This window comes from Molothrus ater, chromosome 3 (assembly GCF_012460135.2).
Source record: "Molothrus ater isolate BHLD 08-10-18 breed brown headed cowbird chromosome 3, BPBGC_Mater_1.1, whole genome shotgun sequence".
Classification (NCBI taxonomy): domain Eukaryota; kingdom Metazoa; phylum Chordata; class Aves; order Passeriformes; family Icteridae; genus Molothrus; species Molothrus ater.
The window spans coordinates 83,665,450-83,682,833 of record NC_050480.2 but is presented as its reverse complement, the minus strand read 5'-3'; the positions used below and the strand labels follow the sequence as shown (position 1 = coordinate 83,682,833).

At 40.9% G+C, this 17,384-nt stretch overlaps 1 protein-coding gene across 1 annotated transcript in view; it reads right to left on the bottom strand.

Annotated features, from left to right (window-relative positions):
• The window catches only part of FBXO25 (F-box protein 25), a 33,664-nt gene extending 26,352 nt beyond the window's left edge, over positions 1 to 7,312 (bottom strand). The window contains exons 1-2 of the mRNA XM_036380231.1: positions 7,240 to 7,312; positions 4,321 to 4,464 (exon numbers count right to left, since the gene is read on the bottom strand). Of these exons, the coding sequence (XP_036236124.1) occupies positions 4,321 to 4,457 (137 nt within the window). The 5' untranslated portion in view covers positions 4,458 to 4,464; positions 7,240 to 7,312. The remainder of the gene's footprint in view (positions 1 to 4,320; positions 4,465 to 7,239) is intronic.
• Between the last annotated feature and the right edge of the window lie 10,072 nt (positions 7,313 to 17,384).

Below are 17,384 nucleotides of genomic sequence, written 5' to 3'. Positions count from 1 at the left end.
TGATCTGCAAACAACACCACTCTTGTTGACAAACCTTTAGTCTGAAAGCAATGAATGAAAGCGAGGGTCCCACAGACATCAGAAGAATGGGACAGAGACACAGAGTTACCCAGCGATTGCTAGCATTCCTTCCAGAAATCTGCGGAGCTGCTTGACAAGTAATGAAGCTGCTCTACTGTTCCAAAAGCAATCCCTGCCCCCTCAAACACCAAGCTGAGATACAAGAAACCAAATCAAGTGCTGCACGTGCCATATGGTGAAACAGAAGCCTTAATTTAGTGTTTTTATTATAATACTGCACGTGACATTTGAGTGCACCTGGCAGGATTTAAATACATACATAATACTGACAGTTTACAGCTATTCTTACTCTCTGTCTTGATGACACACTTCATAAAAAATTATTCTAAAGCTTTTAAAAGCAAAGTACCTGGTGTCCTTAGAACTGTAATATCTTAGATCATGCAACAATTTCAGTTTTTCCAAAGAAAGTAATTCTATAGCAGTATTTAAATAACCTCTTGGGTACGACACTTGAAATTATGGAAAATGTGAAAGGGCTATCTGAGCTCCAACTGTTTTCCCTCATCCCCTTGCTTCTTTTCATGTGGCCCTCAACCCTCTGCAATTATTTACAGAGACATTATTTTAGAAGTGACTCTAACAGCTTGACCATGGAAAATCCTGAGCTAAGTGCAGGCACCAAATGATTTTGTCATTTGACAAATATATTGTAATGTTATCTGTTAACAGATTCAAACCAAAGGACTTCTATCCAGTGGCAAAATCACTGTTGTGAACACTGTGTCTCACAGAATTAGACAAGAGACACTGCAGACTGAAATGACTACCTTGCTAGCCCAAGTTGTTCATATGAATCTAACACATAAAAAGGTAAATATTACCATCGTGAAAATCTTATGAGTCTAATTCTCTTCCTTTTACCTCTAAAGGAACACATAGGACAGCTTTACTCCTAAGTTGCAGGCTAATGAAAGATACTTGCATACAGTTCTGTAAGGCAGTTCCACCCCCACCAAGCTTCTCTCCATCACAACACTTCAAGGACACAGTGCCACAGCACTGGAAGTGTCTTTGCTTCAATTTACAGGCACTCATGGCCAGCATCCACACCACAGAGTTTGAATACACACAGCCCAAGCCACATTTCCAGCTACTATGTACCTTGAACACAAGGCACTCTTATGCAAATAACTAAGACCTACTAAGTGACAGTCTCATTTTTTTTTCAGTCTTAGTTTCCATAAAAGATCTAAAGTGCAATTATTCAAACATTATGCCAAATAATTAAAACTGTTCCTGCACAAGTGATTATATTTGTTCAAGCATGGTTATCATAAGGTCCACCAATTTTACTAAATCAGCAGCTGGATTCACCAAAGCACTGGATGACTAATCAAGCAAAGTTTGAAGTTCTTATTAAATAGAACACATTCTTCAATTTAAGGAACTTATGTGTCTAAGGTCTATTTCTGAATCTATTTGTGATTAGAACTTCATAATTTCTGAAGAGAAGGTATTTGCAATGGGTAAAGGACAACATTTGGCAAGCAAGTCTATCTATACTTTCATAGAAGAGAATAGAAGCAAAACTAAAAAGGGTTTCATTCAACTACATAGCTTGAATTTATTTCTTTATAAAGGAAAACTTCTATAACTGCTCCCTTAAATACAGTACTGAAGTACTAACTTCAGAAGAGATTCTTACAGAATATTGTAGTGAAGAAGATTATTACTTACAATGGATATAAATGAACAAAACCCTGCTAGAACAGCCAGATTGGCATATACCATCATCCCTATCCACAGGGCAGCTTAAAGAGAGACAAATAGGTATTTTTGTACTGTTTACTATATGTTTCTTCTACAAGGAAGCACTTTATCAAGTCTCATTTTTCTTTAGTGCTACATCTTGTTAACAAATCTCCTAAACTGAGTTATCTTCAATATACATCATAATTATTTCCAAATAGCATACGATGGTACAGAGATCCAGCCAACAGCACATCTTACACTGCTGTACCACAATGTGAAGCCCTGCCCATGACACAGAAGAAGCCCAAGCCTGGGTAAATGCTGGGTACAGACTGGATAGGAAGCAGTTTTGCAGGAAAGGAGCCAGGAGTCTGGAGGACAAGTAGCTGAAAACAGGTCAGCAGTGTGCCCTTGTGTTGCATTAAGCCAACTGCACCCTGGATTGAGCTATGGAAAGTGTATCCTGCAGACTGAAAGAAGTAAACACCCATCTTTATTTGGCAGGAGTACTCATCTGGAGCACTGTGTCTAGTTTGGGGCCCCCCAAAAGAGTGAAAACTTTGTCATACTGGAACAACTCCAGTGGGGAGTCACCAAGCCACTGGAGTACATGGTGCACAAGGGTAGAGAAATGACCTTGCTCAGTTCTAGAGCTGGTGGTGGAGGGAAATCTAATTGCTGTCAGTTTTTAATATGAGGCTACATATAAGATGGAGTGAGACTGTAAGGTTGGAGAAGGTGGGCAGCAGTAAGTTAAGCGGTAATGGACACACCTGTGATAAGAGAAATTCTTACTGAAATGAGGAGGGCAGGGAGAAATGATACAACATAGGACAGCACAACAACAACAACAAAATAACATTGACAGTAACAGAACTTAGAACAGGAACCCAGAAAAGAACTTCCATTACTGGAAGTTGAACTGGGCAAGGCCCTGCAGAACCCAATCTCAGCTAGCCTTGCTTTAAGCATGTGTTTCAACCAGATGGTGCTCAGAGGTCATTTCCACTCTAAATTGTTACATAATGTTGTGCAAATAGACATTAATTGCAGTTTAGTAGCAAAACTTAACTGGCATATAAAAAGTTCAAGTTATAATCAGAGATCCAATGTTAAAAATGTAGCGAAATTATTCCAAAGTAGTGCTACAATGCCAAGACATACTAACTTGAATTCTCTAGTCTGAGTTTGAACAACATACATTTTTAATTGAATAGACAGAAGTACAGTTTTTGGTTCGAGAAGAGCTCAATTCTAGGGTCTTCCAAGACTAAGGAAAAAAAAAAGAAAAAGAAAATCCAGTATTTTTGCTCAAAGAAGCCATAAAAGTACCTCACCTTGCTCTTTGGGGAAAAGATACATTATACATTTATACACACACAATTATGAGCAGAAGTCTTAATGGTATCCACAAAGACTGATAATTCCTTTCATACTTACCAAACAGTATTAATTAAGCAACCAACATGATATTCATTTTTGAAGCAATTGGCAGGGTTGCTAAATACTTAGATTTCCCTTACTTTTCTAAATACCTTTTTTCAAAGGCATTAAAGGCAACTTTTATGTTGGAGGCTTACTGAACATTCTTCCAGACAAAGTTTTGTATCCACAGCAGCCAGACTGCGTGGATAAAGAAGCCCAAATGAGATCAGTGACAGATTAACACAAAAGGAAGAAAGGCAGGAAGGAAACAGTAGGTTAAGCTTAATAATAATGCTTCACTGGTTGATAACTCCCTTGAGGATTGTTTTACAAATTTAGAAAACACAGGTGTGTGACTACAGCAAATCCCAGCTTCCCAGTAAATCCCTCTCTAAACCAGATGAGTTATCTTTTACTGGACTAACAACAAAACACCAAATGTTCCCTTCCCTCATTATGAGCACATTATGCTGGAATTTATGACCAAGAATCCTACCCCTGAGAATTGCTTTTTTGTGGAGAAGTTTGTTTTGACAGAATGATTTATATCACACCAGCCTGTGGCCATTTGCCACAAGTATCACTTTATTTACCTGATCTCTTTCTCACCTGTCCTACAGGAGCACATACAGTCATCTGTTGTGTTAGAGAATGAGCATTAAGCTACCATTGATTGTATATTTGGAGCAGAGGCATTTATGGCTGGCACAAACTAATCCAACACCCACTCAGCAGAAAGCCTGCATTCACTTCCAGGTTCAATTGCAATTTACAAGTGTCACTTTTACCTTTAAATAGTACTCAACAGGCTGTTTACCCTGAGGGGCAGGGGTTTTTGTTGGACTTTTTAAAGTATTTATTGTTTTATTATTTTGAAAGACATATAGGCTAAGAAGGGGTCTGGCTGCCTCAAATAAGCAACTCACAAAGCAGTGACAAAAGACAGACAGTCTCCACAGGGGTCTCCTGCCTGCCTAACTAACAAAACACATGATTACATTTGTATACAGATGACATCAGCTACCACAAGCAGTTGCAATCTGAATGGAAATTAAGTCAATTTTGCCTTCCCACCTGCTATTAATTCATGCAGAATCACTTTTTTTTTTTTAAACTTACACAGTGTGGCTGATATCATTCAGCTGATTATTCCCATCCTCAAGTGCATGACTAAAGGTTTCACATCTTTTCCATCCATCTTCTGTTTTAACCCATCTCCATCCAGGGGATCTCCAGTCTTGGCCCAAAAATGGCATGGTTTCTCTATAAGCAGCAAGAAGAGATTCTTTGTCTATTATTTATTTTAAAAGTTTCAAAACTTGCTATCATTATTTCAGTTTTCTCTTTAGCCTTAAAAAGAAAATACCTTGAGAAAAGTTCTCTGTAGAGCAGCCTTTAAAGAAACAGATTCAGTGGTTTAAGTAGATTTTTTTATTCTCTAATGATATTCTTCTTGTCTTTCAGCATTTTATTAGATCAAGACCATTAGAATTCCTTGTTCTTTGGAGAACAAGGGAAAATATCCTGGTAGCCCACGAACGGAACGATACCAAAAAAAGAAAATGATAACAATTATATCATGTGTAATCTGCTCTGTCATGATCAAACAGATTACTGATTTTCATATGTGACTAATAAACGGTTTTAAAGAGATTGACAGCTCACAAAATCAATGTTGCTCCTTTTGTTTTTTCTAATCCTTACAAATACTGAGTTTATGGTACAATGTGTAATGATGTTTTGGGATAGGAATTTTAACATTCCCAAAAATCTTTTTGTTGTTTTTGAGGCCACCTCCCATGCCAGCCTATTAAGCAGATAAGGAGAAAAGGAGACTGCAACAAAGTCCATTGTGACATGTCTCCAGAAATTCCTACAAATAGACACAGATCATCACAGCTACATCACTCAAACAGTGTTCTGCTAACATTTTTCAAAAGTGAGATTCACTTCTGACACATTAAGAATTTGACCAAGGCAGTATTCTACACTTTGAAGACCATAACCTTGCCAGCTTTTGCTCTCTTCTTCCCATTCATCACACAAACATATTCCTCAGTTTAATAAGAGATTTCACATGCAGGCTATAGAGAGAAGATAGCATTATCATATTCAAAACACATGTTAATATGTAACAGCAACAGCTTTGGTCCTCACAAACATGCATTTTCTAATATTTCTTCAACTTGAAAAAATATTAGACCCCATCACTAAACATCACTATGAACTTATTTAAAAATTTGCACTCCTGACCAGCATTTGCCCAATATATTTGTCAGAAGAGGACAAAAAGCCAGAAGAAATATAGGCTGAGTGAGCCAGCTGGGTTTTTCTTTGTTTTGCATACTATGCAGATTTTTAAATAAAGTGCATTGCCTATGCCTCAGGATTGACTAAAGTCCCCTTCCTACTAATAACTCAGCTTTCCTCTGCTCCTAACAAGAACCTTTTCCAGAATTTACATCATCCATTCCCCCAGGTGCAACAAACCTTATTGATGCCTTTCTGCTTTTCCAATTCTTTTACTGCTTCCTAGGAATAATATGAACCACAGAACAGTTTGGGTTGGAAGGGACCTTAAAGATCACCCAGTTCCAATCTGGGTGACACCTGCCACTAAACCAGGCTGCTCAGAACCCCATCCAATCTGACCTTGAACACTAAAAAGGATGGGATACCCACCACTGCTCTGGGCAATCTGTGCCTCATCACTCTCACAGTAAAGAACTTTTCCCTAAGACCTAACCTAAGCCTACCTTCTCTCAGTGTGATGCCATTCTGCCTTGTTCTGCCACTACAGGCACTTGTAAAAAGTCCTTCCCCAGTTCTCTTGTAGCCCTCCTTTAAAGGACTGGAAGACTGCTCTAATGGTCTCCCCAAAGCCTTCTCTTCACCTGGCTATACAATCCCAGTTCTCTCAGCCAGTGCTCATAGGTGCTCCATCCCTCCTCTGGACCCTCTCCAGCACATTCACAGCCTTCCTATGGTGAGAATCCCAGAGCTGGATGCAAGACTGCAGGTGGTGCATGAGGAGAGCAGAGCAGGGGGGCAGACTCCCTTGAGCCACTGGCCACCCTTGTTTTGGTGCAGCCCAGAACACCTCTGGCTTTCTGGGCTGCCAGTGCACATTGCTGACTCATGTTGAGTCCCTGTCAATTAACAGCCCTGAGTCCTTCTCCTCAAAGCTGCTTTTAGTCCATGCTCCACCCATCCTGTACCTGTGCTGGGGACTGCCATGACCCAGCTGCAGGACCTAGCACTTAGCCTTGCTGAATTTCAGGAGGTTTGCACACACCCATTTCTGTCCTGCCAAGGTCCCTCTGGATGGCACCCCTTCTCTCCAGCTTGTTGGCTGCACTACACAATTTGGTGCCATCCAAAAACTTGCAGAGGATACACTCAATTCCACTGTCCATGTCCCTAACAAAGATGTTAAACAGGCCCAGTCCCAATCCTCAAGAATGTCACTTGTCACTCATCTCCACTTGGACACAGAGCTGTTGACTGCAACTCTTTGGGGACAACCATCCTGCCAGCTCCTTTTTGACCCAGCGGTTCATCTGTCAAATTCATGTCTGTCCAGTTTAGAGACAAGGAATTTGTGTGGGACAGTGTCAAATGCTTTTCACAAGTTCAGGCAAATCACACCAGTCACAGCGTGACCCTGTACGGCCTCATCCACCAACACTGAAATCCCACCGGAGAAGGCCACCAGACCTGTGAGGCAGGATGTGCCCCTGGTGAAACCACGCTGGCTCCCATCCTCACACCCCAACACCCCACACGTCCAGGCAGGCTCCACACACCCCCTGGTGCCTCCAGCCCCCTCAGTGCTGCCCGTCCCGCCCAGCCCCAGCCCCATCTGCCCACCCTGACCTTTAACACCTTGTCCCACACTCCTTCAGCTCCGCACGCCAACCCCAAACCCCTCAAGCCACGACCGCCCACGCTCAGCCCCAACCCCGCGGGCCGACGGGGCTCACACACACGGCCCCACAGGCATCATCCCAACCCCGCTGCCGGCCGGGCCGCGCTCACCTCCCGGTGCCGCTCCCACCGACCCCGCCGCTCCCCGCCCGGCGCTCGGCCCGGGCCCGGGGCTGTTGCCGGAAGTACCATGGGCCGCGCTGGCCACGCCCCCTCCCCGCGCTGATTGGCCGCCGCCCGCCGCGCTTGTTGCTACCCGGCAGCGCGCGCCGCCATTGGCGCATCGGGGCGGGGCAGTCTCCGCCCCGGCGCGAGCCGGCCGCGTCACGTGACGGGCGCCCGCGGGACGCACGTGCCAATGTTTTGGTCGGCGGGGGCGGGGCGTGTGGCGCGCGCGGGGCGGGGCCCTCCGGGGAACCCCCTCCAAGGTGTGACCCCCCCCCCAACCTAGGGAACCCACCTGGTGTGACCCCCCCCTCAACCTAGGGAATCCCCTCGGTGTGACTCCCCCCAACCTAGGGAACCCACCCGGTGTGACCCCCCCCCCAAACTAGGGAATCCCCCCGGTGTGACCCCTCTCTTCTGTGCCCAGCGTGACTCCCCGGCATGAACGGTGTGTCTGATACGACTCCCCCCGTCCCCGTTGTGACCCTGTGTCCCCGGTGTGCCCTGAGTACCCTGGTGGGGTCTCCCTCTGTGTGCCCCGTGTGCTCCCCTGTGCCCTGGGTGTGCCAGTGTGCCTGGAAAACCGACTTTATGGAGGGCCTTTTTGTTAAAACCTCAAATCATTAATATATGATTGATTGTATAAACATTTCAGATTTCACTTAAAATCAGTTATTTTCACTTAGATTCAGTTATGGAGAAAACTATTTTTAAAAAGTCAGGGCATTAATAGTAAAATTAGTGTTTTCAAACATTGTAATTGGTCCTAAATTTTGTGCTGTAGAAATTATTATCTTAATTATGTGAATGCTTGGGATTGACAATACTACAATTGCTGCATCTTGTCCTTACCTGGAAGCAATCCTTAATCTTTTTGCTAGTCTTTCCCATAGGAAAGTGGTGCTTATGAACTTGTAAAATAATTTCAGTGTCATAACGGCACAGAATTCAGAAAAGACTCAGAATGGAAGGGCTTATTTTCTGTCTTTGGTCTTGAAAAACTCACATGAGTAGTTATATTTGGTCTAAGATTCATTGTGTTCTCAATATGTTAGTATTAATAATTAAACCAGAGAGAGGATTCCTTTCTTTTCTTGAAGACAGAAAAAAAAAAAGTTGAATACCCAAATATTTTTCAAGACCCCAATATCCTGGCACAAATACAGCCATGGCAAAGGTGCTGCCAGAGCCTGTAGGCCACTCACTCTCCCTGCCATTGCCTGACTGAAAATATTCCCAGCCCTGCACTGGCAAATGATGTGAGTCAATATAAAAATTCTACACCACTACTCTGCCAGGAACATGTCAATCTCCTTTTCCAGCCCATGAAAGGGTTTTGGGTTTTTTTGTTCTTTTGCACCTGGATCTATTCCTTCATAATGTGCCACAAATCCTTATGTCTCTAGGATCCTTCTACATTTTCTGTCTTTGAAGTGTCCTGGGGTGTGTGGGCATACAATGAGTACTCAGTAGCTCATTGCTCTGGTGGGGTTGTTCCTTTAGGGCAGGCTGGATTTTACTAGCAGAGCTTCATGAGTGAAACATCTAATCCAAAAGTGAGCACTTCAGAAAATATGCTGTGCTTCTCTTGTGTTTACCTGAGGAGTAAGCGGCTTTAGAACCCTGAAAGACAGTAAGCAGGCTGCACTTCTTGAAAAGTGCAGCATTTTGGGAAGGACTCACACTGGAGCAGTTTGTGGAGGACTCTGTCCAGTGAGAGAATTCCAGAGCAGGGGAACAGCATGACAAGGAAGGAGTGGCACAGACAAAGTGTTATGAAGAGACCCCAACTGCAGTTTCCCATCTCCCTGTGACACTTGTGGAGGAGAGGAGTTGGCAGAAAAGTCAAGAAAAAAGAGTGGAGTTGAGTCTGTGAAAAAAGAGGAGTTGACAAAAGGTGCTTCTGCTTTTTGTTCTGTTTCTCACGGTGCTATTTTTTAAATACCCAATTTCTAATTCATGGCACATTAAATTAATCTTCCCCAAGTTGATTCTGATTTACCTATGATGGTAATTGGTGGATTATGGTTACTGGTAGATGGTAATTGGCTCTCTGTCTTTATCTAGACCCAGAAGCTTTCTCATTATTTTTTTCTCCTGTCCTGCTGAAGAGGAGGAGTGAGAGAGCAGAGGGGTGGGCACCACATTTCCTGATATCATAGAATGGTTTGGGTTGGAAAGGATCTTTGAAGATCATCTATTTCCAATCCCCCTGCCATGGGCAGGGACACCTTCCCCTGGATGGACCTTAAAGCTCCATCCAGCCTGGCCTTGAACACTGCCAGGGGTGGAGGATCCTCAGCTTCCCTGGGCAGCCTGTGGCAGTGGCTCACCAGCCTCACAGGCAGAAAGGCTCCCAGGTATCTAATCTAAAGCTACTCTCTCTCAGCTTAAAGCTTTTGTCGCTTTTCCTATCCGTACATGCCCTTGTGAAATGCCTCTCTGTGTGGTTTTTGTAGGCCTTCTTCATTTACTGGAAGCTGTAGAAGGTCTGCCTGGAGCCTCCTCTCCTCTAAACAGCCCCAGCTCTCTCAGCCAGCCTTTGTGGTGCTCCAGCCCTTTGAGCATCTTCATGGCCCTTCTCTGTCCCCAGTGCTGGATGCAGCACCCCAGGAGGGGCAGAGTCCCCTCCTCAGCCTGCTGCTCACCCCTGCTGCTCACCCCTGCTGCTCACCCCTGCTGCTCACCCCTGCTGCTCTCACCTGCTGCTCACCCCTGCTGCTCACCCCTGCTGGTCCTGCTGCTCACCCCTGCTGCTCTCACCTGCTGCTCACCCCTGCTGCTCACCCCTGCTGCTCTCACCTGCTGCTCTCACCTGCTGCTCTCACCTGCTGCTCACCCCTGCTGCTCACCCCTGCTGTTCACACCTGCTGCTCTCACCTGCTGCTCTCACCTGCTGCTCTCACCTGCTGCCATCAAGCCCAGCTGGGGGTGTTACCTTGGGTGAATGCCTCACACTTTAGGGAGGATACAATAGGGAAGGAAGAGACTGTTCCTTCCTATATGTTTCTAGCTTTTTTATTTTTTTCTGGTATAGGTCCTAGAAGGACAAGGACAAGTGTGTCTTCCAGCTTAGGCGGTCACACTCTTTGACTTGTGCTTCAAATTTAATAAAGTTATTAATAGCTGAGGTACATAAGTAATTGGGTTTTCTGTGACAACTCTCTTTTCCGCATATTTGCTGCTACTCATGCCCAGCTATTATAATATTTCACCTGCTGGCTTCAGCATATTTATATTAATTATACAATAGAGGGAGCTGGAAGAATGTAATTTTTAATTTATTTTTAGTAGAGAGCCACTTATTACAAGACTTTATGTATATGTGGTTTCATTCCAAGTGTCTAAAAGTCTTGTGATTATTCAACAAGCAGATGCAAAGTGGTTATTGCCCAGAGTTACTACTGAGCTAGTGAAATTTTTTAACTCTGTACTTCAAGACCAAACAACAATCAACCATCATCATCACTCTACAACCACCCCCAAACAAACATAGTACTAAAGTAATTTTGCTGTATAGTGTTTGTGAAGTAATTCTAGTATTTAATGCTTTTGGTACCTTTCCATCTGCCTTTTTTTGTAAGAAAATATGATACATTTTCAAATGACAAAATTTAGAGATATTTCCCATGTTAGGAATAGTTGCTATCTTGAGAGTCCATGCTCTGACCTATAAAAATTTATTGAAGACTGAGAAATTTATTTTAAAACATTTTTTTTTATGTGTAGTGCATGTCTGTGTTAAAAGTATACAAAAGAAAGCATGTTGCTGACTTTAGGGGGGTTTCAAGATGTAAAATAACTTAATAGAATGTGGAAGCTTTTAAGACTATTCTGATCAAAATGGAGCAGCTTGAGCAGTTTTTAAATAATTTAATATTGATTGACACTATTCCATTTCATATATTACTTATAAAGTTCTATGATAATTTTCCTATTCTGTTGTCACAGCCTTCTATTATGTTTTATTTAATACTAAAGCAGTTTAAACCTTCCCAGTAGAAATTGAACAAACTGATCTGCAGTGTGGCTGTTAGTGCTTTGGATTGTTTCAGGGAGATTTTTAAGTGAAAATTTCATTTCAGATGAGTTTTGTGATTGGGATAGTTACCCTTACTGCTGATTGCAGGTCCATGTAGATGAGACACTAGATCATTGCTACATTAACATGAAATTAGGAGAATAAAATGGTGAATTCCATCTTTCCCATTTTTCCTATTAAATTACTGAAATTATGATTTCTTTTTAATAATCCACAGCAAAGGTGAATTCTTTAAATGAGCTTACACTGAAGGAAAGCCAAGCTATTTTACTTTAAAATTACAGTTGCTTGTAAGAACTGAGACACATTATTAAAAGCAGAAGGAATGTTATTTGGTGTGGCTTAGGATAACCTCACAGAGCATGTAAAGCATCTTGTCATTAAGATTCATATTTTCTTAGCTGTTTGGTCTCAAAAGATGCATTGTAGGAATGTTTACATGTGTTTACGTTTACATATAGAATGTTAATAGGAATCACTTCCAATTTTTTCTTAGAAATCACCCAAAAATGAGGGTTGTGGTAGATGCAAATGGCCTTCTTTCCTTTGGGAGAGTGGTTTTCATTTTGCTGAGTAATCTCTATACATATTTAAAAAAATAATATAGTTCTGACAAATAATACCGCAGCCCAATTCAGTTACTTAGCAACATTTAATGCCAACAAAAAGAAACAGGAAAGTGATGCAGGAGCAATCAAATCATTAGAAAGCAGAAGGAAACACATGACAATGATGAAGACAAAACTCCTAAGTAAAACAAAAATTGAAAAAAACACATAATCCAAGCACTTGGTCTTTTTCCAAGGAGTCAGTTGCTTAATAGTTTCATTTTCAGGAAAAAAAACTACCAACTTATAAAAACAAATATCAAAACTTGGAGAAAAGCCTCATCATCCCAGATATTTCTTAATGTGTGTTTTTCAGTGTATTACACAGTTTTTGAGAAATTTCTTTTGTGGCTGGCATTTTTTTCTTTCATACTGATCATGGACACTGCCAAAACAAGAGGTAATGCTACTGCTCTTCCTTCATTAGGTTTATTACTCTCCTCAGTGGGAGAGGATGAATAATTTAGTGTGCTAGGGAAACTGTAGATGCATAAGACAACACCTCCCTTCCCAAAGGCTTGGCTGCTGAGGTGCAGGTGCAGATCAGCGCTGGTGCCTCCCAGGGCAGCCCCTTTCCTCCTGGGAATGTTGGAGAGAGGCTGCTGGCAGTGCCAGGGGAGCCAGACTGGCCTGGCCACGTAGCCTGCTGGGCTGGGCTCCTACCTAGACCTGCAGATTGGCTTCCCAGCTTGACCTTGGGGCTGCCTGAACCTGCCTTACCCCTTGATGTGGACTCTTGGTTGAACCTGGCCTCCCTCTCTTGCCTTATGCAGAGAGACTGTGACTGGCAAAGCCCCTGCCTTGTCACCCAGCACCCCTCTCAGCTCCCCAGTCCACAGGGATGTGGTATCATCAGACAAATTGATCCCCAAAGAGCATGGGGAATGGAAAGAATTGATGAACAGAAACATCTTGTAAGAGCTTTGTGGGGAAAAAAGGATTCACAGATATACAGTAGGTTATCAATGATTACACACAGAAAAGTAATTGTCTTTGGCAGATTTGCAAATCAATGTTGGTTGAAAAATTTTAATATGGAAGATGTATTTTATAATAATTCAGTGTTCTGTAAAAACAGATTTACTTTGGTTGGAACAAACACTATATAACAGAGGGGAAAGAATTTTGAAAGCTAATAATTACTCTGTGGAAAAAATCGGTAACACTTTGCTGGGAAATAACATTAGGGAGAAACTGATGGACTTTCAGTGTGGCAGTAAAAACCATGATTTTAGATAACTCCAGAGAAACAATCTGAAAAAGAGCATGTACCATATCTTGATACAAATCTTTAATTGAAAGCCCTGGGACATGAACAGAAATTACACCCTTTGATCAATGGCAGGTTGGATACTGCAACTAACTCATTTGTGATGAGGAAAATGTGAGGTCAGAACTAAGGTTTGGAAAAGAAATGTTCATTTTTCAAGAAATATGTGCTTTGCCTATTTTAGAGAAAGATAACTAAGAAAGAAAATTAACTAGTTTAGGAATTTGCAGTGTGAGGTGGAATTTCATGGCAGTCCAAGCTATAGAAATTGATAAGAAATTACTAATCAAAATAAGGTTTATTGCTTTTATGGTAATGAAGGATAGTAAGAGGTTTCTAACCTCCTTGAAACCTTTAATCAGAAAAAAACCACCAATTTTTAGAAGCAGACTTTCTATATTGGTAAGTTACCATCTGTTTTCACTATATTTGTATGCATCCATAGAATCTTTAAATTGGTTTGGATTAGTGATTTCAAATATGTTCCTGAAACAAAGTGATTTCTGCAGCAAAAGCTGGGGACATAGAACTCAAGGAAAAAATGATCAAAACTGAGGACACTGTTGCAATAATTAAGATAGATACACAATTAATGTGTAAATGAGAAGATATCTGTTGAAGGAGAGAGGGTTTTTTTCTCTCTTGTTTCTGTTGGCTTTTTTCATAGGAAGATTTGGAACAAAGAAATCTAATTTTACAGAGAAGTTTCATCAGTATAGGAAGAGAAGCTTAGTCAGTCATATGATATAGATATGATATAGATATGATATAGAATCTGACTGAAGGGAACTGAATGCAAACTAGTAAATGTACCTAGAAGAATAAGAAAAGAAGAAAACTATTAGTCTGCTATTCTATAAAATGATATGCACTGGTTTGCTAAAATGCTCAGTTGAAGAAGATGGCTAGCAGAATTGCTAGTTGAAAAGGATAAATTTTCAAAGACAAAGAGAAAAATAGGGTTTGAAAGAGAAAGATAGCTAGAATGTTTAGAGAAATTAGATGTTTATTAGTTTGGCTGGATCTGATAAATTGGGTTACATAGCTAGTAAGCAATCAAAGATACTAGAATTTATATAGAAAACATATAGAGGATTGGAGAAGTGTGACAGAACTGCAAAAGAGCATACACTGTGTCTATTCTAAAAAAAAAAAGGAAAATAAAGCACATCAATTATAATTTGTAAATTTAACTTTAACTTCTGGTGGAAAAATCCAATACTAATATGACTTCTATAGTGAGCTGGAATACAGAATTAAGTGTATGCATGTTAAATTGGTAGATGGTGGGAAATTGGCAAGATCTCTAAGAATGTGGAAAGACATGCTAAGAATTAAAAATGACCTTGGAGAAATGGTCTGAAACAGAATGAAATTCCCTACAGACCTTCATGTGTATATCTACTCATAACTAAAACCTCTGTCCATAGGGTGCTTCACTCCCATTTAGCTATGCCTATGACATACATGGTTTAATGGAATAGCATAAACCTAAGCTTAATTACTAATGCTATCAATAACTGTCTTTATCTCAGCAGCAGAAGCTGTATCTGATATAACAGCAATGTTGTTGTAATAAAGCTGAGCAGTGAGGAAATAAAAAGGAAAGCATGTTGAAATTAAAAGAAACCCCAACCCTGAAACTTACTTAGGTTTTACTTATACCAAATGAAACACCTATAAATAATAACTGTGTTAGTCAATTTATGTTGTGGTTTATGGAAGCGGTAGAACAGAATCACTTTCTGATTTATCAAAATTTTAATGGAAGCTAGCAAACACATTTTAATCTTGTCCTGGTTTCAGCTAGGGTGGGGGGAGGGAAGAGGGGGGCTGAATGAGCAACTGTGTGGTGTTTCACCTCCAAGTGGGCTTGAAACCATGACACTATTTCATCTAGATGGGATGCAGAATCTTAACTTTAGTAATTCAAGTTACACTCAGCTGCTGTGCTTTAGCTCAGTGCTATCAAAGAACTGTGGTTCTGGCTTACAAAATGTCCGGTTTCTGGTTTGTTTTCTGAAGCAAACTGCAAATGCATAGTAAGGAAAAAGAAAAGTCTTGTACAACAAAAATTGTGGTTATAGTCCCTAAAGTCGAAGTGTCTTTCCACTGGCAAAGCAGACTCCACAGAAATTTCTAAACAAAACTAACCAAATTCTTACTTCAACTGTTTTTATACTGTACCCATACCTATGTTTTTTTCAGAACTGGACATTGTTCCAGTCTTACTGGAAGCCTTTCTCTGGTGGATTTGTGCATGTTGAACTGAACATTTAGTTTATTGAGGCTTTAGTAAGTTTCAGTTCCCATGTCTTTCCTTTGAGCAATTTTAACAGTGCAAAGGTGGGGACAGGGCTAGAATGAGATAGTGGCACAAGGGGGAAGAGGACATGCTGAAATAAAAGCAATTACTTCTGTAAAGGTAGGTGGTAGAACAAGGGGATTGGGATAATCACACAATGAGCTCTGGAGCATTGTAAATTCTGCTGGCATGTGTGTTTTCTTCTGTGGGATGCAGGTTTTACACTCATGCTCATCTTTTATGACAAACATAGTTAGTACCATGCATTATGTTTATCACCTCATGGTGCAGCTTTGTGGCCAGAAGTGATGCTTTAGCAGCTTTGGGACCTTGAGCCCTTGTAGACATTTGCATATTAGACTGAGCTTAATGGCTGCTTTCTTTGAGGGTTGTTATGTCTGCCATCAATAGTGACAGTCAGATGGCTGCTTGCACTGTAAGGTGTCATCCCTTGCAGGTGTCCTGTAGGGGCTTTGAAACCTCACATTTCCACTCCCCTTTCTCAGGAGGTTCTGAATTAGGCTGATTTTCTCTCCAAAGCCCTTGGACATTCAGCTTGAGCTCAGGCTGTCCATGGCTTTGGCCAAAGGGAGCTTCTGTCATATTTAAAATGCACCATCTCCAGCAACTGGAAATTAGTGCTTTTAATCTACTCTTTGTGTACATGTAAGCTTGCATATTAGACTTCTATTGAGAAATAAATTTGGGTTATAAATAACATATTTGTCTTTGTTATCAATAGAGTAATTTACAGCACTGCTGAATGAGAGTGGCATCAATGGACAGTCAATCTGACCCAGAGATGAAACAGCAAGCAAGCTGTCAAAACCTTTAGTTGGTAGGGCATTGGAGTGATGGGTTCAGAATAATTTTATCTTTTCTTGGAAAAATGCAACTACAGGTGATTCTAATGAACAAAACAAAAACCTGATGGTTGACTCTCATACGAGGTTACTGTATAATATATGCTTCATATATTGTATATTTGCAATAATTTAACTACTCAAAAGTCTATCAGAGATTAGTGCATGGTCAGTAATTTTATGCCTCATCATTAGTAGTCCTCATGATTTGTAATCCACTGTGATCTCCAATAGTAAAGAGTTCCCTTTGGAAGCACTAAACAGAGGAAGCCTTAGAAAGTAATATATTTTGTGAAATAGGAGCACAATATACTTTAATGATTATTATTCATAGCCTTGCTCACCATGTAATTATAATCCCTAAATTCACATTTCCTACTAAAGAATCCATTTGGGGAGGGGTGGCTGAGGGGAGGTGGTGGGTTTGTCCAGTAAGCTTTATGGGTTGAAATTTCTGCATTTGATCTCTGTTTACTGTATTAATATGAGCACCACTTCATATGACCCCCTGAAGTGCCACCCAATTCCCAAGGGAGTCAAGGAGGATTTTGACCTTTATTTCACAGGAAATGAATCAGGCTTTTTATATGGAAAAAAAGCAACTACAAAATAAACAACTACAATTCTAAACTTTATTGTTAAATTCAGTGCCAGTCCAGTACAAAAAAAACAGTCATGAAAGAAGCTGAGCAAATTTCAGACTTGTTTTCTTGGTGTTTTGTTTATTCCCTGATAAGGAAGAAACAAAAGCAGCATTTGATTAACTCAGAGATAGATGTCTGCATAGTTCTTGGGACCATTCTATTACACACAGCATGACAAAGTAGCAGTCTATCTAAACAGTTCTCAGAGGTTTAGAACTGTTAATTCTGCCTGTACATTTCTTCATATGCTGTTTTGAAATTTTTATTATGTTTTTATACATATCTTAATCATAAAATCTATGGATGTAGAAAGGAACTTTTAAAAAACAGTCAAAGACCTCGCAGATAGGAAAAAAATT